The sequence below is a fragment of the Dipodomys merriami genome, unplaced genomic scaffold (assembly GCF_024711535.1).
Source record: "Dipodomys merriami isolate MVZ:Mamm:240054 unplaced genomic scaffold, mDipMer1.0.p SCAF_8, whole genome shotgun sequence".
NCBI classification, from domain to species: Eukaryota; Metazoa; Chordata; class Mammalia; order Rodentia; family Heteromyidae; genus Dipodomys; species Dipodomys merriami.
This window is the reverse complement of record NW_027206401.1, coordinates 48,255,561-48,283,498: the sequence shown is the minus strand read 5'-3', so window position 1 is coordinate 48,283,498 and position 27,938 is coordinate 48,255,561. Positions and strand designations below refer to the sequence as shown.

At 40.9% G+C, this 27,938-nt stretch overlaps 2 protein-coding genes across 4 annotated transcripts in view; one reads left to right on the top strand and one right to left on the bottom strand.

Annotated features, from left to right (window-relative positions):
• Window positions 1-177: 177 nt before the first annotated feature.
• On the top strand, window positions 178-25,735 carry Pm20d2 (peptidase M20 domain containing 2). Of its 3 annotated transcripts, XR_011369392.1 has the most exons (8): window positions 178-704; window positions 2,893-3,041; window positions 7,409-7,551; window positions 9,752-9,906; window positions 11,883-12,018; window positions 16,095-16,202; window positions 16,418-17,675; window positions 25,591-25,735. XR_011369392.1 is itself a non-coding variant. In XM_070010742.1 (7 exons), the coding sequence occupies exons 1-7, from the start codon at window positions 231-233 to the stop codon at window positions 16,570-16,572; spliced, it is 1,320 nt and encodes a 439-aa protein (XP_069866843.1). In that variant the 5' UTR covers window positions 178-230; the 3' UTR covers window positions 16,573-20,430. The 3 variants fall into 3 exon arrangements, 2 of the variants coding, with proteins under 2 accessions (XP_069866843.1, XP_069866844.1); XM_070010742.1 differs by lacking the exon at window positions 25,591-25,735 and having other exon boundaries at window positions 16,418-20,430; XM_070010743.1 differs by lacking the exons at window positions 9,752-9,906; window positions 25,591-25,735 and having other exon boundaries at window positions 11,887-12,018; window positions 16,418-20,430.
• Gabrr1 (gamma-aminobutyric acid type A receptor subunit rho1) overlaps window positions 25,636-27,938 on the bottom strand; it is a 33,421-nt gene continuing 31,118 nt past the window's right edge. Inside the window, exon 10 of the mRNA XM_070010741.1 lies at window positions 25,636-25,938. Within this exon, the coding sequence (XP_069866842.1) occupies window positions 25,645-25,938 (294 nt within the window). The 3' untranslated portion in view covers window positions 25,636-25,644. The remainder of the gene's footprint in view (window positions 25,939-27,938) is intronic.

Genomic DNA, 27,938 nt, shown 5'->3' with positions numbered 1-27,938 from the left:
ATTAACAATATGGGAAAGTTAACAGTCTTTGGAGCACGCACACGCATCCATCCAATCCCCAGGCTCGTCCCACGCCCCGCCCCGCCAGCCGCGGAGTACTACTCGCGGAGCTGTGGGAGCGGGGCCTGGGGAGGAGCCCGGGGCCGGCGGCCTCGGTGCGCAGGCGCAGGCGCAGTGCGCAGCCACGGGCGCTCACAGGCGTGTGAGCGGACAGCGGCGCTCCGGGCAGCATGAGGCCGGGAGAGGAGCGGCCCGTGGAGGGGGGCCTGTGCGACGGCCACTCCGAGGTGGAGCTGCTGGAACTGCTAAAGCTGCGCGCGGCCGAGCGCATCGACGAGGCAGCCGAGCGGCTGGGGGCCCTGAGCCGCGCCATCTGGAGCGAGCCAGAGCTGGCGTACGAGGAGCACCGGGCCCACGACGTGCTGACCCGCTTCTTCGAGCGGGAGCCGCCGGCCGCCTCCTGGGCGGTGCAGCCGCACTTCCAGCTGCCGACGGCCTTCCGCGCCGAGTGGGCGCCGCCGGGGCCCCGCGGGCCGGCCGCCGCGCCGCGCGCGCTGCACCTGGGCTTCCTCTGCGAGTACGACGCGCTGCCGGACATCGGCCACGCGTGCGGCCACAACCTCATCGCCGAGGTCGGCGCGGCGGCCGCGCTGGGCCTGCGGGGCGCCCTGGAGGGCCTGTCCGGGCCGCCTCCGCCCGTGAAGGTGAGCGGGGCCGGGGCGGCCGCGCACCTCCGTCCCGGCCGGGCGGGCGGGCGGGCGGGCGGGCGGCCACCAGGGACCGTGCTCTGTGCACGGCCCTCGCCTCTGCCTGCCCCAAGGCTGGACGGGGTCCGGATCCGTCTGGACTAGCGACGCCCTGCACCTCACTGTACCGTAGCCGAGAATGTAGAGCCAAGCTTGGTTTTCCTTACCAGTTATTTTTGGTAACTATGAGGCAACTGCAGTTGGCTGGCCGGGTTGTGCGATCTCTGGAGAAAGTTGGGTTATTTTTGTTCGCTTCTTTTGTTTTTGTTGGGACAGGAAATCCTACAGCACTTCATCTGTAGGCTAAACACAAAAACCTTTTGGATGTTTCTTGGTGTTTGGATAGGCAGCTTTTCGTCTTTAGGACCCCCAGACCTCTAGAAATGTACAAAATTAATAAGGCAGAAACGAACGCATGCATACTAGATAGGTGGATCTATCGTGAAGTCTTAATTTTTCATGTCACAACTTGAAAGACATGATCTCCAGGCGTTACACTGGGGGATGTTTATGTTTGTCATAATCTTGTGTTACTGTCTTTCCAGATACGCTTCATTCTCTGAGCTAAGATTCATTCGTCATCATTCAGGTTAAGGAGAAGACAGTGTTTTATTTTAACACTCTTTAGCCCATTTTTCCCACCTCAGTAACCTCTTTGTTTTATCACAACAGTTTCTTCTCTTGAGTCTTTTTTTTTTTCTTTAAGCTAGCTTCTCTCCTCTGCCTCTGGGGACTTGCATTTGTGTTTGGTTAGGTTTTGTTTTCTTTGGGCTGGGGCACATCCTTTAATCTTTGCACTGGACCCTGAAGCGGTGGAGCTTTAACCAGGTTTGCGTAATCTGAGACAAGATTTCATAAACCAAACATCTTGTGAGCCAAAGATTAAGAGCAGCTTAATATAAGAGTTTGGGAGCTTTTTAACTCTAGAGAAAGATGGTTTGAAAAGAGACACCAACTTCTAATTTCAAATAGTTCTCAGCAAAGTTAACTTACTTGTCTTACCTGAAAATGGCCTTTTGGCAAACGAAAACTTTTCACGCTTGTTTCATTGTGCTCCAATATATTACCATGAAAGCATATTAGTTGGTAATTTTTCTTTTCCTTTTAAAAACTGTTTGAAGAAGTTAACCTTAAATATCAATGTGAAATGTTTATTCTGTAAAGTTTTCTTTTGTTTAATTAGGTGTTTGATGACCAATAAATCTGCCTGGTTGAACTGGTGGAATCGAATTAGTAAGTTTGTGTACTAGTTGGCCATTTTTAACCATGGTTATTAAGATTTGTTTAATGCTCTCCATAAAGGATTGAGTTAACTTTTTAAATATATTTTTTATTGTAAAGATACTGTACAAAGGGTTATAGTTACATGAGTAAGGTAATAAGTACATTTCATATCAAGCATTGTTGCCCCCTCCTTTGTTTTTCCCCTATGATCCTTTTCCTTCCCACCTCCCTACTCCCCCCTGCAAAGTCATAGTTCTTTTCAACACAGTGTCTTCTACTGAGTTAAGACTTTTAAAGAAAGTAGCACAGAATTGAATCCGAATTGAGTCAGAATTGAGGTCTGAAGCTCAGGCCATCCATCTGAGATAACCCCAGCTTTGCCTGAAGATTACCTCTGGGACATGGGGCAAGCCACTTCACTGAACTCCCCAGAACCATCTCCCTAAAATCACAACCTGTCACTCACCTACCTCACAGGGTTGTTGTGAGGAGACCTAACAAATTATTCAAAGTTCCTTACCAGTAAAGATTATTTACATTATATACAATTGTGAAAAAGGCTTAGCCATGGAGAAGCTTTAACAAATACCTCCTAATGAAGTTTGAAGTACTAAGTATGCAGTAGTCAACTTTTTTCAGCTTTGTCATTAAATATAGTTATTATAAATATTTGAGGAAGCTTCCTGTCCTATCTCTGTATATACTTTGCACCAAATTAATATACCAATGTAAATTAAATTTTGTGATTAATTTAGCATTGTATATTTATGTTCATTGCAAAAATTTCCATATATAAAACCTCTGTCCATAGTTCAAGACTTAAATGTAGGTTGTGAACGCATATGTAAGAGAACCTGTTTAACATTTTTCCTACTAGGACTTGTTATTGTTCTTTGGCTCTGACATAGATATTTCCTTGTAGATAATTGTCCTGGGTACCCCTGCAGAAGAAGATGGTGGTGGCAAAATTGATTTAATTGAAGCAGGCGCTTTTAAAGACCTTGATGTTGTCTTTATGGCCCATCCATCCCAAGAGGATGCTGCTTATCTACTGGATGTGGCTGAACATGAGTAAGTAATTCTGTTGGAAGACTTGAAATCAAGGAAAACAGATGTAGATAATTTTTATATCTAAGCCAGGGACTAATACTCCACATTTATACATTTAAGAACTAAACTGACCCTCCCAAACCTAACAAACCAATTACTAAATGGGCAAGGGAACTAAAGAGGGACTTCTCAAATGAAGAAATAAAAATGGCAAAGAAACACATGAGGAAATGTTCATCATCCCTGGTGGTGAAGGAAAGGCAAATAAAGACAACCCTGAGATACCACCTTACCCCAGTCAGAATGTCCCACATCCACAAATCAGCCAACGACAAATGCTGGAGGGGATGTGGAGAAAGAGGAACCCTATTACACTGCTGGTGGGAATGTACACTTATACAACCACTTTGGAAAGCAGTCTGGAGGGTCCTTAGAAAGCTAAAGATTGACTTCCCTTACGACCCAGTCATACCACTTCTAGGCATCTACCCTGAACAACAGGAACCAATATACAAGGACACGTACACCTCCATATTTATTGCAGCACTGTTCACAATAGCTAGGATATGGAAACAACCCAGATGCCCCACCACAGATGAATGGATCCAAAAATTGTGGTATCTATACACAATGGAATATTATGCAGCCATTAGAAATGACAAAATAATGGCATTTGCAGGGAAATGGATGGAGCTATAAGGAATCATGTTGAGTGAGGTAAGCCAAGAACGAAGAGACAAACGGTACATGGTCTCCCTGATAAGCGGATGCTAAATCCAAAATGTTAGGTGATATGACAAAACTAACAGGACTTAAGAAACAAAGAACTCCCACTCATCTGGTTGAACCACTACTAAATATCCCCATGCTGCTGATCACATATATGGTATATAACATGTGAACACCGTTATATGTTACAGACTGTGATAGACAATTTGCTCCAGGAAAGTTAGAATGAACTTGTGACTTTAAATGAGCATTATTATTCCACAATACTGTGAAATTCCGGAAATTATGTAATCACTTAATCACAATAAAAAAAAAAAGAACCTCGGGGAAGGGAAGGAGGGAAGGGATGGTAGGGGGAAAACAATGGAGGGGGTAACAATGTTCAAGAGGAAGTGTACTCATTACTTCACTCATGTAACTGTAACCCTCTGTATAGTATCTTTTCAATAAAAAAAAAAAGTTAACTGAAAAACAAGAAAAAAAAAAAAACTAAACTGAGCTGAGTGTGTTGGTGTTTGCCTGTAATCCCATCATTCAGGAGGAAGAATAGTGCAGTGGCATCACCCTTCCCCATCCCACCATAGTTCAAGCTACTTGGGAGGCTGAGGTAACATCACTTGGTCCATGAGTTCCGAGCAGCCTTAGCCACCTGAGACCCTTTCCCCTTACCAACTAAAGCAAAAATTAAACTGAAAGATAATTATATAATATCTTTATTTACGTAGAATGGTGTTGGGCCAAGCCCCTTCTAATTGGGTGTTTATAATTGAACTATTAAAAGAGTGTTTAAAAAGCATAAGAATGACAAACAGCGTGTAAACATTCATGTTCTATATGATATGTGTGTGTATATGCATGCATGTGCTCGTTTAGGGCCTGGGTTCTGTCCCTGAGCTTTTTTTTTCCTCCTCAGGGCTAGTGCTCTACCACTTGAACACAGCTCTGCTTCCATCTTTTGATGGTTAATTGGATATCAAGTCTGATGGACTTTCCTATCCAGGCTGGCTTTTTATTGTAATCCTCATATTTCAGCCTCTTGAGTAGCTAGGATTACGGGTGTGAGCCACCAGCCCACTGGGCTCATGTGATGTTTGAACTCTGAGAGTTTCTGGAAAACACCTTTTTTTAAAATACGTTTTTTATCGTGAAAGTACTGTACAGAGGGGTTGCAATTACATGAGCAAGGTATGAGTACATTTCTTATCAAGCATTGTTGCCTCCTCCTTTGTTTTTCCCCTATCATCCCTTCCCTCCCATCTCCACAACTACCCCCCCCCCCACATCTATCTTTTGATGAGGAGGTCTCTTTGTAATTGATATTAGTAGAGAACAGTTTTATTCGTTTTGGGAAGACAGTATACTTCTCTGTTTCATTTATTTTAGTTTGGTTCTTTGCAGAGAGTCTAGATTATGCCCTAAAAAGAGAATATAGAACCTGAGCAGCTGCGTATTTATTGAAAATTTTCAACCTATACTTCTCAGATTTGCCTGTTGCCGAAAGCTCACTTTTTTGGTACCTATAAGCTTGTATCATTGAAGTGGCTTGAATTTTCACACTGGAAATTGTTAGGTATTTAAAGAGGTTGCTCTGTAAGAACACCACCACACAAGTGGTATGCAGGTAAGGGATAGGTTTATTCAACGCACTAGCTGGCACTAGGCCAGTGCTCCACGAAGCTGGAAAAGGGGCAGTCTGGCACCAGGCCATGCCTTATCTATGGTAGGTGTGGCCAGGTAAAGGGAGGTGGGAGGTGGAAGAAATGTGTGGCCACATCAGATCTAGATGTGACCTCAGTGGTTGCGGATGTGACCTTCACGTGTGCCAGTGGCCTAGGAACGCAGGTACTGGGTAGAGACTTACTTGGTCACGAGGAGGGAGGAGTCTGCTTGCCATCTAGGAGCGGACCTTAGAGAAATTTTAACCATCATCATTGTCTGGTTAGTAGCTCCTAGTCTACACTGCCCAGCTACTTAAGTGATTTTCGCTGTATAGCCTGGCACTTGGTAGTAATAGCAGAACTGTCCCAGCAGTTGATTGTATTCAGGTCCCATTTATCACCAGGATTTTGATTTTAGAGGTTGAGCATTTTAGCTGTTTGGTATCTTTATTGTCATCACTAGGAATTGGCATTGTGAAAATTGGAAGACTTAACTTTGGTTTCAGAGGTAATATAATAACACTTGAATAGCTCTGGAAAACATTAAGGATTAGAAATGCTTGCTAATTCCTCTGGCAGGGAACTGTAGTTGTCCACAGGCTTCCCAGCCTACAAGAGTTAAACTTAAGCTTTTTAGTCTTGATCAGCTTTCTTGGCTCAGTCCTCTTCTTAGTGTCTGGCTTATCCTTTTAATACTATTTGGATGAATTACCTAAGTAATTACCTGCATAAGGTATTTTTCTGGTTGGCCTCAAACTTAAGATCTTCCTGCCTTAGCTTCCCTCATGCTGAGATTACAGCTTGCACCACCACATCCAGCTCTAAATTATATTTTTCTTTCCTAAATTAAACTTTGAAGGAAGATTTTTCTTCTCAAGAATTTAGCTCAATATATTGTTCTAGTTGGTGTGTGTATATGTGTATGTGTGTTGTTGTGTTTTTTTGTGTGTGATGGTCTTGAACTCAGTCAAGGCCTGAGCACTGTCTCTGAGCTTTTGTGCTCAAGGCTGGTGATCTATCACTTGAGCCACAGCTGCACTTCCAGTTTTTTCGGTAGTTAATTGGAGAGAAGAGTCTCAGGGACTTCACTGTCCTGCCTGGGTTTGAATAGTGATACTCAGATCTCAGCCTCCTGAGTAGTGATGATTACAGGCATGAGCCACCAGCACCTTAGGGTTATTAATATTTGCTTTTAAAAAACTAAACAGCTAGGCTCTGGTGGCTCATGCTCGTAATCCTAGCTACTCAGAAGGCTGAGATTCGAGGATCATGGTTCAAAGCCAGCCTGAGCAGGAAAGTCCATGAGACTCTCTATCTCCAATTAACCTCCAGAAAACTGGAAGTGGTGCTTCTCCAATTAACCACCAGAAAACTGGAAGTGGTGCTGTGGCTCAAGTGGTAGAGCACTTGCCTTGAGCTGAAGAGCTCAAGGACAGCACCCAGGCCCAGAGTTCAAGCCCCACGACTGACCAAAAAAAAAAAAAAGCAACTGAAGTTTACCTTGAAAATAATTTCTTACTAATTTGTTTAAAATATGCTAATTAAGGAAAACTACTATTGCTAACGTAAAACAGCCACTTGCATTTTTTCCTTTAATAGTTTACTGTTCTTTAGTTATGTAGATTTGAACTTGGAAGAAATGGTACCAAAGCTATTTTCATGTAGGATTTCTTTTCCATGTTGTAATATTGACAGTTTTGATGAAATTCTAGTTTCAAGATAATGGTGCTAATATATAGATTATGTATCATATGCATTTATGTATATAATATATACAAGTATATATCATGAATGATATATAATATATGCTGTAACATACATATATATATATAAAATAATTATCCTAAAATCTTAGAAGTTTCTTGTGATGCCTTGTGCATGTTAGGCAAGGTAATTCTACCTCTGAGCTGTATCCACAGCTCTGTGAATTAGTTTGGAGTAATATTTAGTTAATTATTAGACTTCAGAAAAAGTAGTTTTCAATAATTGTTTGCCTCCTAGTGTGACTGTGAAATATTATGGGAAAGCGTCTCATGCTGCTGCTTACCCCTGGGAAGGAGTCAATGCCTTGGATGCTGCTGTTCTTGCCTATAACAATCTGTCGGTGTTACGGCATCAAATGAAACCAACATGGAGAGTTCATGGTAGTACTGTTTAATATTTTCCATAACATGATGACATATTTCAACACAATGTAACTATTTGACTTTTTTTTAAAAAAAGGATTGAAAAAATAATATATGCTATATATGGATATTTTAAAATTTTAAAAGATTTTTCAGAAATTGATTTAACAGAATAATATACCAATCGGGCTGGAATTTGGTTTAGTGGTAGTGCTTGCCTAGCATGCATGAAGCCCTGGGTTCAATTCCTCAGTACCACATAAACAGAAAAAGCCAGAAGTGGCACTATGGCTCAAGTGGTAGTGCTGGCCTTGAATAAAGGAAGCTCAGGGACAGTGTCCAAGCCTTGAGTTCAAGACCCAGGACTGGTTAAAAATATATGTATCTATGCCAAGAGGCATAAACGGTGTCATATTTTAGTAAGAAATACAAGGTTTTGGCTCTTGAGTGGTAGTGGGTTTGAACCTGGGACTTCACACTTGCTAAGCTGGCACTCAGTAGAGTGCCAGCAAAAATGTAAGATTTGGGCTGAGATCTGGGCTGATCTACTTGAGACATTTTACCACCTGAGCCTCTCTGCCAGCCCTTTGGTTACTTTTGAGATAGAGTCTTGTTTTATGTCTGGGCCAGCCTGGACTGTGGTCCTCCTGTTTGTGCTTCCCACGTCACTAGGATGACAAGCCTATACCCCCGTAACTAGCCATTGTGCTTGCCTTAAAGCTGAGATGATAAACATGTGGCCACTGTACCAGTATTGGTGAATTTACTTTTTGCCCAGACTAGAGCTGAGTCGTGGTTCTACAATTTCTGCCTCCCAAGTAGAAAGGTTACAGGCTTAAACCTCTGAACCTGGTACATAATTGTCTCTCTTATTTTTTTGGTGCTAATATCAGAGCTTGACCTTGAGGCCTTATGCTTCCCTTGGCTTACTCGCTCACAGCTAATGCTCTACCACTTCATCCACACCTGCAGTCTGGCAATTTGCTTCTTAATTCGAAATTAAGTCTCAAGGATTTTTCTACCAGGCTGGTTTGAAACTTCAGACTTTTGCCTTCTAGGTCAACAGGCATGAGCCATCAGTGTCTGGCCTTTTTTTTTTTTTTCTTAAGCAGTACCGAGGTTTTTAACTTAGGGCCTTTGTGTTTGGTAGCAGATGATTTACAACTTGAGCCACATCCTTATCACTTTTTGTTTAAGTTGAGTTTTTTGGATCTTTTTATTTTTTTTTGGCCAGTCCTGGGGCTAGAACTCAGGACCTGGGCACTGTCCCTGGGCTTCTTTTTGCTTAAGGCTAGCACTCTACCAATTGAGCCATAGTACCACGTCTGAATTTTTCGGTCTATGTGGTACTGAGGAATTGTACTCTGGACTTCATGCATGCTAGGTGAGCACTCTACCATTAAGCCACATTCTCAGCCCAGATCTTACATTTTTGCCCAGGGCCACCTCTAATCTTGATTCACTACCTATGTTTCTACTGTTACAGAACACAGTGAGTAGGGCTATCCCTACTCGAGGGTTGTTAAATCCTGACTGTTTAAAAAAAATTATATGTACCAGTGCTATAATGTAAATACTAATAAAGCGTTGTCTTAAGAGCACACATTTCTTTTTTAGTTTATGTCCTTATGATTTAGGAAATTGTTCAATATCTATTCTTTGCTTGATTTTTTTATAAGTTGAAGTCAGTTTGTAATTGTTCCTTTTATCAATTTTTCCCCTTGAGTTCTTTAAAAGGAACACAATATTTTAAAGTAGATCATATGAAATTAGATTTTGTGTATCATTTTATTACTTTGACTAGATGAAACTTTATTCTGTATAGTTAGAAAAAAATATATGTTTTGGAGGTTTTTAGTACTTAGTGTTCTTTGATATGCATTTGGTATTTTCCCATAACTAAATGTGACTTAAAATGTTCAGGGAGCTGGGTGCCAGTGGCTCAGGCCTGTAATCCTAGCTACTCAGGAGGCAGTTCAGCCTGGGCAGGAAAGTCCATGAGACTCTTGACTCGAATTAACCACCAGAAAACTGGAAGTGGTGCTGTGGCTCAAGTGGTAGAGTGCTAGCCTTGAGCTGAAGAGCTGAGTGAGGGTCAAGCCCTGGCCTAGAGTTCAAGCCCCAGGACTGACAAAAAAAAAAAATGTTCAAACTATAGGAGTATTAAGTTAAAAAAATGACCACAAGCTTAATTTCAATAATTTGGTTCTTTTTATAGGTATAATAAAAAATGGTGGTGTAAAACCCAATATCATTCCCTCTTATTCTGAATTACTCTATTACTTCCGTGCACCCTCAATGAAAGAACTTCAGGTTTTGACCAAAAAGGCAGAAGATTGCTTCAGAGCTGCAGCTTTGGCTACAGGGTGCACAGTAAGAACTTTTCAGAGTTAATTATAATCAGAGTTTTATATGTGGACTGGGGCTGCTTATATTGTTAGATCTGAAGCCAACGTGTGTCTCCCATTTGTTAATGGTGGACAATGCCATGTTTGCTGCTGGGGATCTGTCTCAGAAGCTTGCTTTGACAGTGATGTCTTGAATACGTTAAATGAGTTGGTTGAATAGCTAACGCTATTTTACTATGCTTGCAATAGGAAAGTCTACAGGTCTTCATACTTAACAGCAGTTAGAGTAAGTTGGGTACAACTGTGCCATAGAATCCCTGCCTTTTTTTTGTTTAATTCAGCCAAAGATTTTGATGAATTAATCCCTGCTTTTTGCAAGTTATCTTCTTCCCTTTTGGTAGATGAAGTTTTTGAATTGTTTTATCTAGTTCCTTTGGAAGAGAGTATAACAGAATTTGCAGAATTTTTTATTGTTTTGGTGACATAGTAATAAAATTCTTAGGACTTGATGAAATGAAGTTAAAATATATATAGAGTTCATTGATTTAAACTATAACGTGCTCTAAAGTCGGATGAGTTTTAGGATTGTACAGGGCAAGAAACTTGCACATAGTTTAGTTGGAAAGACAGGTCTTGGCCTGTCTTTTGCCTTGTACTTCTAATTTGGTAGGCTTTAGATGTGTTATTTAATATTTCTGGGCTTCCATTTTCTCCCTTGAAGAATGGGGGTAATAATATAACCTATCACAGGGTTCTTGTGAGAGGTTAAGTGAGATAATGTTTATTAGAGCCTGGCCTTCATGTGTATTTATTACTTTTTTTTTTCTGTCCTTCAGAGAAAAGGTCCTTTACATAGTGGCAGTGTCTCATAGAGGCAGTGATACTCAGTGTGTGTTTACTGTTCTAAGAGTAGGGTGGGTGGTGTCAGAAAGGATATGAGGAAGGAAACAGTGGTCTGAAGGAAGAGGAAGGTTTTATGGAAGACTTTACACCTGAATTGAGCTTTGAAGGATGATCATACTTTCAGGTGTGTAAAGGAAAGGATGAAAGCACTTGGGGAGATGTAGGCAGCAAAAATTAGAATATAAAAGCTCCTGATGTGTTGTAGTGATTAGATAAGGACAAATGTAGGAGCAAAGAACAAGCCTTCTTGTGCCAGTACCTACCAGCAAAGGTAGGTATAGATTTAGTAAAATTGTGAATTTACATAGGCATTACAGGGACTATTCCTGTACGTATTTAACTGTAAATACTTAGAAAACACAAACATAAACTATTGTCGTTATCTAATACTTTATAGTGTGCAATGTTCCCTTAAAGGAGGCTTATTGGATTTAAATCTTTATATAGTTTCTTGTTTTTTTGGTGACTGATTTGCTGGTAGATTGACCCTACCTTATATGTTATCAAAAGTAGAAGAAATGCATGCTGTACTATTTTATGATTAGCTTTTTCTGGCAGTTTGGAGATACAATGCCCAGTTTGACTTAAACGAAACTAAGTTTGTAAATCTGTGTTAAGTAGATACACATACACTGCTTCGGTATCTCCAGATGATTATACTGATGAGTGAGAACTATTGCCATCCCTTTGCTCTGAAGATTTAAGTATTTCTCTCAATGTCCCTTTTCATGCCAGGCAATAGTGTCATTCTGACACATCTTTTCTTTATTTGGGAGACTGAAAGCTCAAGCAGAGTTCCTCAGAGTGTGGTTTTAGACCTCCAGCATCAGAATAGAAATTGCTAGGTTCTTCCCACAGCTCTCAGTCACCTAGGTGACTGAATTTGACACTTGCTGGCTAGTCTGGAGCTTGGTGTCATTGTATGGTCTGGTGCATATGTAACATAAAACGAGAGAGTTTTAGGAACTCTTAGTATTAAAAGTATATCTGTAAGGTAAGACATTTGAGAAAGTTTGTATCTAGAGACAAAATTAACTGCTTTTAAATTTGTGAATTAAAGTTTTTATTTCAAAATTTGTTTTGTAATTTTTTTATTAGGTAGAAATAAAAGGTGGGGCACATGATTATTACAATGTCCTCCCTAATAAAAGCCTGTGGAAAGCTTATATGGAGAATGGGGAAAAGCTGGGGATAGAGTTCATTTCAGAAGATGCAATGCTGAATAGCCCTTCAGGTAATTAAATTCATTTCTTATATATTGAACTATTTAAGAAAGAAAAATGCCATCTTTGGTCAAACAATTTTGGAGGTTTTAATGATAGCTTCCAAAAGTTTATGATTATAGAAATCAATGTAATATATAATATCTTACTAGCAAACTTATTTTTAAGCATAGGTTTATATTATATTTTAGGTTTATATTATAAATAGTTGTGGTATTTAAATTTGTTTAATTTTAACTTTTTTTTTCTTTTTCTTTTGCTGGTCCTGGGGCTTGAACTTGGCCTGGGCACTGCTCTTTCTGCTCAAGACTACTTGAGCACAGCGCCACTTCCAGCTTTTTTTGAGTAGTTTATTAGAGATAAGAGTCTCAAGGAGTTTCCTGCCCTAGTTGGGCTTTGAGCTGCAAGTCTCACATCTCAGCCTCCTGAGTAGCTAGGATTACAGGCGTGAGCCACTGGTGCCCAGCTTAATTTAAACTTTTAAGCAACTAAAACAGGAAATAAGAGTTTTAATTCATTCGTATAATAAGCAGATTGCTAAGTACTTAGTTATCTTTGGGACACTTTTAGATTCTACAGTGTAACAAATAGCTTTTAGAATTTAATTATACTTGGGGTTTTTCATTTCCTTTTATGAGAATATGATAACATTTTTCAAGTTAAAAATCTGTCTGCTGAAATAAAATGTTGACGTTCTTTTTCATCCCTAAGGTGTCATTGTCATTCACTGAGAATAAAGACTTCAAGAGAAAAAGCAGTTTAGAGTTGTGTGGGGTTGGTATAAAATAGTATTAGCTTAGTAAATCAAGGAATTCTTTTTTTTTTTTTTTTTTTTTTTGTTGGTTGTGGGGCCTGAACTCTGGGCCTGGGCACTGTCCCTCAGCAATTCAGCTCAAGGCTAGCACTCTAGCACTTGAGCCACAGTGCCACTTCCATTTTTTTCTGCTTATGTGGTGCTGAGGAATCAAACCCAGGGCCTCATACATGCAAGGTAAGTGCTCTACCACTGAGCCACCCTCCCAGCCCCTAAATCAAGGAATTCTAAGTAGACCTGTTGATTTTGGAACCCCAAAAGATATGTAGCTTGAAAATTAAGGATTTGTCTGTGTATGGGAGGTCATTGAATTAGTTATCATTGATTTAGTTGTCCAAGTACATAGAGGGAGAAGACAGGTGAAACACTGATCAACAGCATTTAAGGATATGGAAAAGGCAGGGATCTGAAGGAGACTGTAGTCAGAGAAAGCCAGATAATTAGGATCTAGTTGTCATGGAAGCCAAGACAGTAGAGGATTCCTAAAGGGAAGGAGAATATGTCATGTCAGATGCTGCCAATATGGAATAAAGTAAGTATGACCTAGTCATCAGACCAGCAATTAGAAACTCAGTTGGTCTAATGGAAAATAAGTAAAGCCTAGAGAGACAAAATGTCTAGATCTCACTTTTCTACCTACTACAATGACTGGTGAGACAAGTTTAAAGGAAAACAGTGGATGTAAACATGGGAAATTTATTTATTTATTTATTTATTTATTTATTTATTTATTTATTTGTCGGTCATGGAGCTTGAACTCTGGGCCTGGGTGCTGTCCCTCAGCTCTTCAGATCAAGATTAGTGGTATACTGTTTGAGCCACAGCACCACTTCTGGCTTTTTCTGTTTATGTGGTGCTGAGGAATTGAACACGGCTTTATGCATGCGAGGCAAGCACTCTCCCACTGAGCCACCTTCCCAGCCCAAGAAAATATTTTTTTTAAAGCAATCCTTGAAAGAAATAGATATAGACGAGTGTTCTGGAAAGAGGAACAGCAGTTCTGAGATAGCCTCTTAGGAGATGTTGTAGCTCAAGCACAACTGGAAGGCTGAAAGAGAGCTACCAGGACATTAGAGAAGTTGTATGTTTATTCTGAACATCATTAGTAACTCAGTTAAGGACTAAAGATGGACCATGAATTTGTTGTCAAGGTAGTCTTCATAGTCCTGCATTTTACCCTAGCATGTTTCTACAGTCTAGTTGTATGAGGGAAGACACATAGTCAGACCTGCTCAGGGTTGGGTTTTATATAATAGACAAAAACAATGAAATAAATTGATTGTCCTTAGGTATCATTTGCAGACTGTAGGGCCTAGCTCAGTAAGATGTTAAAATATGTAGCCAGCCTTTCTCCATCCTGTTCACTGCTGTACCATCACTGCATATTTCATGTCTGGAACCATCCTAGAACCAAATGCTTAGTATTTTCAGAAGCAGTACTTTTTTTTTTTTTTTGTCCTTTTGTTCTGGGTCTTGAACTCTGGGCCTGGCACTGTTCCTTAGCTCTTCAGCTCAAGGCTAACCCTCTCCCACTTGAGCCACAGCGCCACTTCTGGATTTCTGGTGGTTAATTGGAGATAAGAGTCTCAGGACGTTCCTGCCCAGGCTGGCTTTGAACCACTATCCTCAGATCTCAGCCTCCTCAGTAGCTAGGATGATAGGCGTGAGCCACTGGTGCCTGGCTGAAGCAGCACATTTTTGCAGAGCTTCAGAGTCGAGCCTTAGCCTTTACCACATGACTACTAGCTAGCTATGAGCCATTATTTGGTATCTATAAGCTTTGGTTTCCCACTGTGTAAAAATGAGAACTGTTCAAAATGTAAGTGAAGAAACCAGGCGTGGTGTACATACAGCACTTGTGAGGCTGAGGCAGGAGTATTTCAAGTTTAAGGCCAGCCTAGGCTGCATAGTGAGGCCCTGTCACAAAACAAAACAACAGAACAAAAAAGTAAATGGAAATATGTACGAGGCATTTAGAATTTTGTTTGGACCAAGGTAATTCCAGAGAAGTGTTGGCTGCTGTTGGTTACATATCCTCATTGCCTTACCACTTATTCTTGTGTAGTCTGACTTTGCCTGGTGCAGTGTTTGACACATGCCAAACATTCAGCAACTGTCCTGAGTGAGCACAAGGCTTTGTTTTTACTGTACTTTATTCACCAAATGTTACCGTTGGCCATGTGAAAGCTAGACATAATGGTAGTTAAAATACCATTTCCTGCCTGGCACCAGTGGCTCATGCCTGTAATCATAGCTACTCAGGAGGCTGAGCCTGGTCGGGAGTCTGTGCAACTCTTATCTACAATTAACCAGAAAGCTGGAAGTGGCACTGTGACTCAAGTGGCAAAGCACTCATCTTGAGCTGAAGAGCCCTTAAGTGGTAGAGAGCATGGAGATTGAATGTGCAGATCAACTGGGGTAAAGAGGAAGTGGTAGTGTAGTGTAAAAAGAGTGTAGGTTAAAAAAAAAGTGTAAAAAGTGTAGGTTAAAAGAGTGATTGATGTCAGATCATGGTAAGATGGAATATTTTGGCAAACACAATAGATGTTGCTTAATCCTTTAAGAGATCACTGAAGGCGTTTAGGCAGGAAGAACTGATAGTGTAGACCTGGGACAGATACTGGTGATGGTGCTGAGAAATGTTAGGATTCGAAGATACTTGAGAGGTATTGTTATAGAGTAGGGCAGAACAGGAACTTTGACATGTTCAATTTGACCCACCATGAAGACAACAAGAATCAGGTTGGCAATTGGATGTATAAACATGAAGCTTAGATGAGAGTAAGCATAAATTTTGAGTTGGTGGATATTTGAAATAATACGAATGACCAAAATCTTGAGAAAGAATATGACATGAGAAGTAGGGCCTGGAATTGAATCTCAAATAACTAGTATTTTGTGGTCAGGTCAGATCAGGGAGTCTATACCTCCAAGACAGACAGGAAGGGAAGGGGCCATCAGAATTTACAGAAGGGAGGGTGACAGTGCAGTGCTATAGGAGGACCAGTAGGAGTAGCTGTGAGCAAGGGCAGGTCCGGGGAGACCTTTGTCAGCACTGTGTGGACACTGGAGGGGTAGGAGAGTCAGTGAGGGCCTGAGGATGTGGATGACTGGCCAAGAACTCTTTATGTTTGCTCTGATGGCACAGAAGATGACTGGCCAAGAAGTCTTTATGTTTGCTCTGACGGCACAGAACTGTAACTAAGTGTAGAATTATGGTTGATTTCATCACTCAAAAGTATTGAACCAAGTATGCTTTTCTTTGTGTTCAAGGATCTACTGACTTTGGAAATGTTACCTTTGTGGTTCCTGGAATTCATCCATATTTTTACATTGGATCCAGTGCTTTGAATCATACTGAACAATACACTGAAGCTGCAGGTATATGTTGTTAGATGTCTGCCCCTCACATTCCCTCTCTCCCTACTAATTAGCTACTTTTCTAACTAGTTCAACCTGTCATTTCATTAACATCACCTAGAAAATACTTGGTTATGGTGGGCAGTGGAGAGGCAGTTCATTAAGGGGTAAACTGAGGAATTAATAAATTCTTGGTACATATGGAGATATTCTAATTTATTTTTTCTTCCTTTTAGGATCGCAGGATGCTCAGTTCTACACCTTGCGTGTGGCCAAAGCCCTGGCAATGACTGCGCTGGACATCATTTTTAAACCAGAGTTACTAGAAAGAATCAGAGAGGAGTTTAAACTGAAACTTCAAGAAGAACAGTTTTTAAATGCAGTGGAATGAAAAATCTTAGTGCTTATTAATCATTAAGAAGTGATTTTTAAAATTTAACCTTTTTAATAGAAGAAAACATGCTTCTCTCAATTTCATAGGAGTCAGATTTTTTAATACTTGATTATAAGTGAGGACAGGTCGGAATGTGGAAAAACATATTAACTCATATCTGAAATGAAAAAGTTTACAGATCTATACTTGATGGAATTGTATTATTTTGGGAATTGGTATATGATACTATTTCTTAAACTAGATGATATATGAATTACCAGTAATGATATTTTATAAATCTATATGCTGTGTGAGTAAAATCTAATAAGTTAGACATCTGAAATTAATACCTGTGAAGTGTAGATTTTGTGATACTGTGTGGTAAATGTCTTCTCAGTTTCAAAATTTAAGTCCTAAGTTTAAGGAAAGTTTGTTTCTAATATCTGATTACATATTTTGGCTTAGAAGTTTCTTTATTTATAATGAGTATAGTGTAAGACCAGACTGTGATTCTCCTGTGTAATTCTGCCTTTTTAGTTTTTATATACCAGTGAGTTAATTGAACTTTATCACAATAGTGTAAGTAAGTGCATAAATAAGGAGTCAGTTACTATGTCTGAAGGAACCAGCTCAAGCCGGTCTTTATTGTAGTTCACCCTCATACTTCAGAAGTTTTCCTGAATGGCTGTACTAAATTTATTATAGTGACTTAGCTTAGATTATCATTGTTGGTTAGTCTTTGAATTGTGAGCTGAAGGATTTGGGAATAGAAAGAGAAAGGAAGGAAGTGCCTGATTATGTTAACATTGTAACCTTTTAGATAAGGATTCTGTTTATACATATATATATATATATATATATATTATATGTTTATATTTAAATATATATTGCTTGTTTGTTTAGATGGTGCCTTGCTATGTTGCCCAGACTAACCTTAAATTTTCCATCGTCTTGCCTCAGCTTCCCCCCTGGATTACAAACTCGTACCATTGTGCTCAGATGTAGCTCTTCATTCTTAAAAGATGGATGCTTGTTTTTAGAAAGTTGACAGACCAGGAAGACTTCTAATTTTAGGATTTTATGTATTATTTTTGAAGGATACAACTTAAGTTTTTCTTCTGGTATGTTTGATGATTTTTTTTTTGTCAATAGATTCTGTGATTTTATATCTATATCTATTCCCCTGCTCCCATGACTCACACTAGACTGTATATTTGAAATCAGTGTTTATAAAATACACACATATGAGCTGGGTGCTGGTGGCTCATGCCTATATTCCTAGCAGCTTGGGAGGCTGGGATCTGAGGATCACCATTCAAAGCCAGCCAGGGCAGTAAGTCTGAGAATCTTAACTCCAGTTAAAAACCAAAAAAGCCAGAAGTGGAACTGTTGCTTAAGTGGTAGATAGAGTGCTAGCCTTGAGCAATAAAAGCTCAGGAAGGTGTCCAGGCTCTGAGTTCAGTCCCCAGCACTGACACCACACAACTCATATATGGGTGTTTCAGGTATCTAGAATATTAGCTTATCTGTGGCTGTGCAGTACTTTTTTAGTAAATACGGCTTACTTGCTTGAATCATCAAAGTTTAAGATAGCTTTGTGGATAGATCGTGATCACAAGTTCAAAAAAATTTGTAGTTATATCTATCTCTTGTACAACTTGCAATAGAAAAGGGATACTTTGCCTCAGGTACAAGAACATCAGACTTTTTTTTTTTTAAGCCTTTGCTGACTTCAGCGCAAAGTTTAAAATGATAGATATGAGGGTGAGCTGGCTACAACATTTGTTAAACTCATTTGATCACCAGGGTGATTTGGCTAATCTGGCTGGCCAGGTGGGCGACCCCTTTCTCCCAAAGCTTCACGTTCAATTGAAGAAGACGGCTTTCCTCAATCGAAGAAGCCTGGTCTTCGGTTAAAGGTATCTGATAGCTGCGCTCCTCTGCTAGAACCACCAAACAAGCGCTCAAAGTTTAAAATGATAAGATTTTAATGTGGTGAATTAGATTCTTATGTAGTGGTGTAGGTAGCCCTGCTTGAGGAAAGCTTTTATTATGTGCTTTTCACACCTTTATTATTCATGTACTTAGTAACAACTTCCTCAAATATTACATTTGTGTTAAAGATTAACAAATATAATCTAAAGATAGTTGTTTTTTCTCATGCTAATTTTAAGCAGGCTTGACTATGAGACCTGCATAAAACAGTCCTGTGCTAGAGGCATGATATGCTTGGGCCCAGAAATATTTCTGGTTTGGGATTTAAAAAATTAATTTGCATATCTTACGGCAGAACCTAGATTTAACCAACATTTTCCTTTATCCTTCATTTGCACTTTGTATACCAACCCTGGAGATAATTTTCTACAGTGTTTTTATTTTTTTATTTTATTTTATTTTTTTGGGGGGGTGGTCCAGTCGTGGGGCCTGAACTCTGGGCCTGGGCACTGTCCCTCAGTTCTTCAGCTCAAGGCTAGCGCTCTCCCACTTGAGCCACAGTGCCACTTCCAGCTTTTTTTTTCTTCTGCTTATGTGGTGCTAAGGAATTGAACCCAGGGCCTCATGCATGCAAGGCAAGTGCTCTACCACTGAGCCACTTTCCCAGCCCCATACAGTGTTTTTAGTGTACCTAAGTGTGGATTGTCACATGGGGTCAGGCATATGAACTCTTCCATTTGTGTCATGTCACAATATTTTGGATTTCAGATTTGAATTGTTCAACCCTTACTATTAACTACTAAGTTGATACATGCTATGTAAGTGTGTACAGTGATATTTAGCTTACCTTTAAAACTTTTTGGACTGCTTGTTAGTCTTACGTTCTCCTTATGTGAGCTCTTCAGGAAACTTTTCCCTTTTAACAACTCTTTGTAGCTCTCATAAGATAGGAAACTTAGGATAAACCCAAACATTTCATATTTTTATGAATACTTGTGTAAACTTAAGGCATGTGATTTCTTACAGTCTCACAAATGTGTTTTTTATAGTTCTGTTGCTGTTTTCACTGTTACAATACCATGTTTTGAGTTGGATGACATTTGCTGAGGAGTATATTTCTCAGCACCCAAATAACAGTGATGAGTTCCCACAGGACCCAGTTCTCTCAACCACATCAGAACCCAGAAAACAACTGAAAGCTAGCTACCATCTTACAAATGATAAAGTCTTCCTAAAATGTTTTATTTTTATTTATTTATTTATTTATTTTTTGGGTCTGGTCGTGGGGCCTGAACTCTGGGCCTGAGCGCTGTCCCTCAGCCCTTCAGCTCAAGGCTAGCACTCTACCACTTGAGCCACAGCGCCACTTCTGGCTTTTTTCTTATGTGGTGCTGAGGAATTGAACCCAGGGCCTCATGCATGCAAGGCAAGCGCTCTACCACTGAGCCACCTTCCCAGCCCCACTAAAAATGTTTTAAAATACCTGATTCACTTTAGTCTGTTTCAATAGAAGAAATTGATATGAAGGTTTTTTTTTGTTAAAACTCTGCTTCATTTATAATTTTTTGTTTTATGCGTTTCTAACATGAATGTCCTAGATAGTCTGTTTCTGACATAAATTGTACCGTAAATTTCTAGTATAGATATCCTACATAATCTATGTCTGTGTCCTACACAGGTTAACCTTCAAAATATCAAATTTTCATTGTAAGTGTTACCTGTCTGCCAGCTAGCACCTTCATATGGCTGTGAAGTGTGATGAACTCCTTATTTTTGTACTTACTGAAGCAAGCATTTTATAGCCCAATTATGTACCTGAGTGATGAGTTTTGATATGTAAGTTAATATCTTTGAATAAGCAGTCTCTGCTACCATCAAATTATAATCATTTTTGTAATATCTTTATAGATACCTATTAAAGTGTGAAAAACTTAAAATGTTCATCTGTGTGGTTAATAACAGTTGTCTTTTTTTTTGGGGGGGGGGTCCGGTTGTGGGGCCTGAACTCTGGGCCTGGGCACTGTCTCTCAGCTCTTCAGCTCAAGGCTAGCGCTCTACCACTTGAGCCACAGTGCCATTTCCTGCTTTTTTTCTTTTTGCTTATGTGGTGCTGAGCAATCGAACCCAGGGCCTCAGGCATGCAAGGCTAGCGCTCTACCACTGAGCCACCTTCCCAGCCTGAGTTGCCTTATTTTTAAATGTAACATAAAAATACATGAAGATAAAGCCCAGATACCCATTAGGATTGTAGCTGTTGGCTTGCTATATAAATGCCACATATTTTTCCTATGATGAGATTTTTGTTGTTGGTCGTGGGGCTTGAACACAGGGCTTGGGCACTGTCTCTGAGTTCTTTTGCTCAAGACTAGTGTTGTACCACTTTGAAGATACAGCTTGACTTCCAAGATTTTTTGTTGTTGTTGGTCATAGGGCTTGAACTCTGGGCCTGGGCGCTGTCCCTGAGCTCTTCAGCTCAAGGTGGGCGCTCTACCATTTGAGCCACAGCACCACTTCCGGTTTTCTGGTGGTGAATTGGAGATAAGAATTTGGCTTTCAAGATTTTTTTAAAAAGAATAATTAAGTACTGCCAGGTACCAGTGGCTCATGCCTGTAATCTTAGCTACTCAGGAGGCTAAGATCTGAGGATTATGATTCATGTAAAACGCTAGCCTTGAGCTGAAGAGCTGAGGGACAGTGCCCACACCCAGAGTTCAAGCCCCACAACTGACAAATAAAAGTCCTTTTAAACATTTTTTTTATTTGGCTCAGAAGCTGAAAAATGACTGTCTTCGATAGTAAATGTTAGATACAGAGTTAGAGTATTAAATTTGAATTTTCAGAGGCCAAACTTAAGTTACTTTGGTGCTAGTCGTGAAGCTTGAACTCAGAGCCTGGGCATTGTTCCTAAGGCTAGCACTCTTAGTACTTGAGCTACAGCTCCACTGCCAGCTTTTTAGTGTTTAATAAGAGATAAGAGTCCCATAGACTTCCCTGTCGGGGCTGGTTTCAAACCTCAGATCCTTGAGTAGATAGGATTACAACCATGAGCCACTGGTGACTAGCTTAAGCTACTTTTTTTTTTTGGGTCCGGTCGAGGGGCCTGAACTCTGGGCCTGGGTGCTGTCCCTCAGCTTTTCAGTTCAAGGCTAGCACTCTACCACTTGAGCCACAGCGCCACTTCCGGCTTTTTTTTTTCTGCTTATGTGGTGCTAAGGAATCGAACCCAGGGCCTCATGCATGCAAGGCCAGTGCTCTACCACTGAGCCACCTTCCCAGCCCACTTAAGCTACTTTTAAAGGTTGTATTTAGTTGGTTTTTTTTTTTTTTTTTTTTTTTTTGAGACAGTAGCTCTGTAGCTTAGGCTGGCCTCAAACTCATGATCCTCTGCCTGCACCTCCTGAGTGCTGGGATTACAGGTATAAACCACCATGCCTGCCTGACTGTTTTGTTCAGATGAGGAGAATTAAAAGCAACCAAAACCTCACATTTTTCCACTTTATTCAAGATATTCTTAAATTCCTTAATCCATGAATAATTAAGTGCCTGTAAATGACACCAATTCAAGACTGAACAGGAACCTTGTGGCATGCCATCTGAACTAACACATTCCTCTAATATGTAGGATATGAGAATCTCAAGTGTGAGCCGGGCGCTGGTGGCTCACGCCTGTAATCCTAGCTACTCAGGAGGCTGAGATCTGAGGATTGCGGTTGAAAGCCAGCCCGGGCAGGAGAGACCGTGAGACTCCTATCTCCAATAAACCACCAGAAAACTGGAAGTGGCGCTGTAGCTCAAGTGGTAGAGCACTAGCCTTGAGCTGAAGAGCTGAGGGACAGCGCCCAGGCCCAGAGTTCAAGCCCCACGACTGACCAAAAAAAAAAAAAAGAATCTCAAGTGTTCACTGAGGTGTGCCACTGTTGAAGGAATGAACTTCAGGTTCAGTCACAATCTAAAGCTTTTGCATCCACACTACTCCCCTCTGACAGTTATGCAGCACTTTTCTATGAAAGTATTTTTCAGCCATAATGCTTCCTCAGAGGTGAATGGTTATCTGTAGCCACAGTTTGGTTCATCCCACATCACAAAATCCACCCTAGGAAGATGGTGTCATTTTTAAGAGGTCCAGTGTGTGTGTGTGTGTGTGTGTGTGTGTGTGTGTGTGTGTGTGTGTGTGTGTGTGTGCATGTGTGCCAGTGTGTGTGTGCATGTGTGCCAGTGTGTGTGTGTGTGCATGTGTGCCAGTGTGTGTGTGTGTGTGCATGTGTGCCAGTGTGTGTGTGTGTGTGTGTGTGCGCACGTGCACTCGTGCGCATGTGTGCCAGAGTGCCACCCTAGGAAGATGGTGTCATTTTTAAGAGGTCCAGTGTGTGTATGTGCGCGTGCGCACACGCATGTGTGCCAGAGTGCCAGAGCCCTAGGTGCCGAGGATACTGTAGACTTGATTCTCTTGGCTTTTTATCTCTAGGTATTTTCTGCTAAGAAAACTTGAATTTATGCTCCCCAATTTCTGAGATTGCCACTGACCTGCTCTCTACCTCCTGTGCTCCTCCATCCCACCCTCCCCATCCCCACTTCCCCTTCTGAGCTTTAATCTGAAGCCCTGAGGTTTTTTCAGCTCAAGGCTAGTGCTCTACCACTGGAGCCACAGCTCCAGTTTTGGCTTGTTTTGGTAGTTAATAAGAGACTCACAGACTTTCTTGCTCAGACCAGCTTTCTTCCTCAGATTTTCAGCCTCCTGAGTAGCTAGGATTGTAGGTGTAAGCCACCAGCACCAGGCAGCCACTTTTTTTTCTTTTTTCTTTTTTTTCTTTTTTATCCTGGTCCTGGGGCTTGAACTCTGGGCCTGGGCACTGTCCGTAAGCCACAGGCCACTTCCGGCTTTTTCTGAGTAGTTTATTGGAGATAGGAGACTCCCAGACTTTTCTTTGAACAATGATCTGAGGATCTCAACCTCCTGAGTAGCTAGGTGAGCCACCAGTGCCCAGCTTACTTTTTTCGTTTTTCTTTTTTAAATGATAGCTGGGGGGATAGGTTAATGTAATGTAACCCAAGCTAGCCCTTTAATTCATGATCCTTCTCAGCATCCTTAGTGCTGGGATTGCAGGCCTGTCCAACCATACCCAGCACCCTTCTGCCACTTTCTAACTTTTGGCTTAAGTGTAATATCTTTGTTCCAGAGAGTTAAGATTGGACAAAAAAAGGATTCAAATGATCTAGTAGAAAAAAAAATTACAAAAGCTGGGCTGGGAAGATGGCTCAGTGGTGGAGTGCTTGCCTTGCATGCATGAGGCCCTGAGTTCGATTCCTCAGCACTACAATCACAGAAAAAGCCGAAAGTGGTGTTATGGCTCAAGTGGTAGAGCACGAACACTAGCCTTGAGCTGAAGAGCTGAGGGACAGCACCCAGGCCTAGAGTTTAAGCCCCATGATCAACAAAACAGCAACAACAACAATTTACAAAAGCTAAGAAATTAGTTTACAAAGCCCAAATTTCTTACCCTAAAATGACAATAAAGCTAATTTGATTAATAAAAATTTGCTGTTTTGAGTGTAGAGTAGGCACTAAAAGTTCATGTGATCATCAGCCAGTGGCACCATTGCACGGTGGTGGAACCTTTAAGAAGTAGGGCCCATGTAGAAGTTACTGAGAGTCCTGTTTTTAAGGTCCTTTTCTGCCTGTCCTTTTGTTTCCTGAATACCTCCACATGCTGGTTGAAGTTACAGATTGGGTTCACAGGCCAAAATGAGAGGGCCAAGCCATCTTGGATAGAGACAATGAGCTAAAATAAACCTTTATTTTTTATTAAATTGACCATCTTAGGCATTTTGCTGTTAAGTTTACTATTGGAGTTAACTAAAAATGAAAAATAACAAAACAAACTTATTTTGATAAGTCTTTACTAGAAAAAAAGGGAATTTGCCTTGTAATTAGGATTTATGTTTACAGGTATTTTTCTCATGATTTTAGTTTTGATGATCAGTCAAGTTAACTTTGAAATGAAACAGACATTTTTGTGAATAGAATTCTCTTTAATAAAGTAAATTTCAAGTATGACAAATGTTGTTTGGGTCAGTTTGGTTGGAATTATTCTATATAGTTTATAAATACACAGCAATAACATCTCTGTTCTAAAATAATACATCACATTCAAACCCATGCATGCCCTGATAATCAATTGCCACTGGGCATCTCCTGCCTGGCACAGGGGCTTCAAAATCTGAAGGAAAACCTGTTTTCTGGTTCAGTGAGGACAAATTCAGACAGATGTCCAGTGATGGCTTCCTGTTTCTTTTGCTTTTTGATGTTTTTGTTCTCTTAATGAACTTTGTGAATGTTTCTTATACTCACGAATTTCAAAGGGAGTCCCAGATTATACATTTTCTTGAAATGGTCATGCAGAACAAATTAGGCTTTCCCTAAGTTGCTCAGTGATGAAATTACCTTACTGAAAAAGCATGTCATTTTGAATGAAGACCTGCTCCAAGGGAGAGATAGATGAAGTCATGATGATAAAACATGGAAGACTTAAACACAGTTTTGTAGGCTAGTCATCTCTATAACAAAACTGACAAAATGTAGACATGTATCCTGTCTTCAAAGTTTCACTATCAGAAAGAAATATCTGGCAAAGTCGGAAGAGATTTCACCAATTGAAAGAGCTTCTCTTATGAGAGGTGAAACCTTTGAATTGCAGCTTGCAAATAAAACCGTATGCACATTATTGGTGAAAATGTAGGGCCATGCTGATTTCATGAAGATGAGCTTTAGGGACTGCCCAGTTTCATCTGGTTCAGAGACTATAAAGACACTCATTATTCATTAATGTGAATAAGCATATGAGATCTAAAAGAGGTTGGACAACAAATGCACCCACAGCCCAGTTATTCGGCTCTTCCCTGGGGACATCTGAATAACAGCATTGGTTGCTATAGTAACGTATTCCTGAAGCACCTAGTATAATGCTATAGATACAACAGGTGCTCAATACACAAAAGAGTGTCTTGTCAGTGCCACTTTGGAAACCTAGACAAGAGATAATAAAAATACAGAAGGGTATAGGGTTATTTTTTTAAAACCATTTTTTCTTCCTCATCCTACAGGTAATTTCTCTGGTACATACCAGGAAGAATATGAGACTTCAGAATTACAGGCATCTATGAGAAAACAGACCAGTATATTAAATTGAATAAGATGTACGCTGCTGGAAAAATGATCCTGGAGTATTTATCAATGGCATGGGTGTTGATCCTCATGCTCACGTAGCTGTTTCTTGAGCTTTTCCTCTGTGGGGAGCTTCTCTCTGAGGCCAGAGTCAGCTGCACCATCATCCGGTCAGGCTTCTCTCCATTCTCAGGCATGTAGCTTCCCAGCTCATTCACCTCGCCATCGCTGTAGCTGCCGTCCAGCATCACCGCACGGGCCTGTGGTAGCCCACAGGTGCAGGGGAGCTGCAAACACAGCAAGCATACACCCCATGTGAGCTCAGTGCTATCCATCATTCGGAAGCCTGCAGAAGCATGGTATCTCGTGTGTGTGTGTGTGTGTGTGTGTGTGTGTGTGTGTGTGTGTGTGTGTGTGTGTGTGTGTGTGTGTGTGTGTGTGTGTTTTGGACTGCCTTTTTGTGGTTTAGTAACCAAGGAAAAATTATCACAGTGTCATTACGGACAGTTACTCTGCCAGACAGCTGGCCTAGCAACCACCCATAAGGTCCATGGTTTGTTCTCCAGCAACACACACACACACTCTAAAATAGTAGATCCAATTTTTATTCAACTAAAGACTCTGTTGACTCACAAGAAACAAATTGTACAATGGCATAAGATCACAAATACCTAAAGGAGGAGGGCACTACTAAAGATTGAACTTAGGATCTGATACTTGCTTAGGCCAGTGAAGGATTGTTTGTGTTTTCCTTACTTGTTTTTCTCCCCCTTTTCCTTTCCTTTCTGTCTTTCCTTTTTGTTGTTGTTGTTGTTGGTCATGGGGCTTTGAACTCTGGGCCTGGGCACTGTCCCTCAGCTCTTCAGTTCAAGGCCAGCACTCTACCACTTGAGTCACAGCACCACTTCCATTTTTCTGGTGGTTTATTGGAGATAGGAGTCTCAAGGACTTTCTTGCCCAGGCTTTGAACCATAATCCTCAGATCTCAGTCTCCAGAGTTGCTAGGATTACAGGCGTGAGCCACCGGCACCTGGCTTTTCCTTTTTTTTTTTTTTCTCATGAAGTACTGGGGATTGAACCCAAGGCCTTCTGCATGCTAAATACATACTCTACCACTGACATCCACCCTAGTTTCCCCTGCCATCTTTTTCTTGAGACAAAGTCTTGCAGTGTAGCTCAAGCTAGACTCCCTTGCCATCTGAAGCTTTGCATCCCAAGTGCTGTCTTTACTGTGTATACCACCATGTCTGGCACCAAGTCCTTGGCAAAAATATGTACAGATCACATTATTGTGAGTGGGAGTTTGAAAGGTGGCTGTTTGAAGAATAGATTACTACTATGTGGTCAGATTTTATTTTTATTCATTTTTTTGTCAGTTGTGGGGCTTGAACTCAGGGCCTGGGCATTGTCCCGAAGTTCTTTTGCTCAAGACTAGTGCTCTACCACTTTGAGCCACAGCACCACTTCCTAGATTTTATGTTTTTAATGAAAAAGTACCTCTAACTAGCTTTACCAAAGCCAAACCTACCAACAAAGATAAATTCTGTAATCTGGAATCTCACGTGATACTGTACCAATATCTAGCCAATATTTACAATCTAGAGGAGATTACCATCTCCAAGGAGTTGCAGACTGGAGGGAGAAAGAAAAGGTAAAGATAATCTCAGGGCTGGGAAGGTGGCTCAGTGGTAGAGTGCTTGCCTTGCATGCACGAGGCCCTGGGTTCGATTCCTCAGTACCACATAAGCAAAAAGAAAAAAAGCCGGAAGTGGCTCAAGTGGGAGAGCGCTAGCCTTGAGCTGAAGAGTTGAGGGACAGCGCCCAGGCCCAGAGTTCAGGCCCCATGACCGGACCAAAAAAAAAAAAAAAGATAATCTCAGAAGCCGGGCACCGGTGACTCATTCCTGTAATCCTAGCTACTCAGAAGGCTGAGATCTGAGGATCATGGTTCAGATCCAGCCTGGGCAGGAGAGTCCATGAGACTCTTATCTCCAATTAACCACCAGAAAACTGGAAGTGGCACTGTGGCTCAAGCGGTAGAGCACTCACCTTGAGCTGGGACCAGGCCTAGGCCGAGTTCAAGCCCCAAGAAAAAAGATAACCTGAGAAATGCTGACAGATGAGAGCACATATGAAGGAAAACTTCCTGGGATAAGGCGAGTTTGTTCCTGGTGGATTCTTTCATTGCATCTCTATATTTGTCAGTAACTTGTTCCACAACGTTAAATTGTCTCTTCCCCTTTCCCTTCCTGGTATTTTTTTCACTAAATTCTCACACTACCAAAAG

Coding starts and splice junctions, on each gene's coding strand:
- Pm20d2 (XM_070010742.1), top strand. CDS start 231: ATGAGGCCGGGAGAGGAGCGGCCCGTGGAGGGGGGCCTGTGCGACGGC. Junction 3,042..7,408: donor CTGGATGTGGCTGAACATGA/GTAAGTAATTCT, acceptor TTTGCCTCCTAG/TGTGACTGTGAAATATTATG. Junction 12,019..16,094: donor AATGCTGAATAGCCCTTCAG/GTAATTAAATTC, acceptor TTTGTGTTCAAG/GATCTACTGACTTTGGAAAT.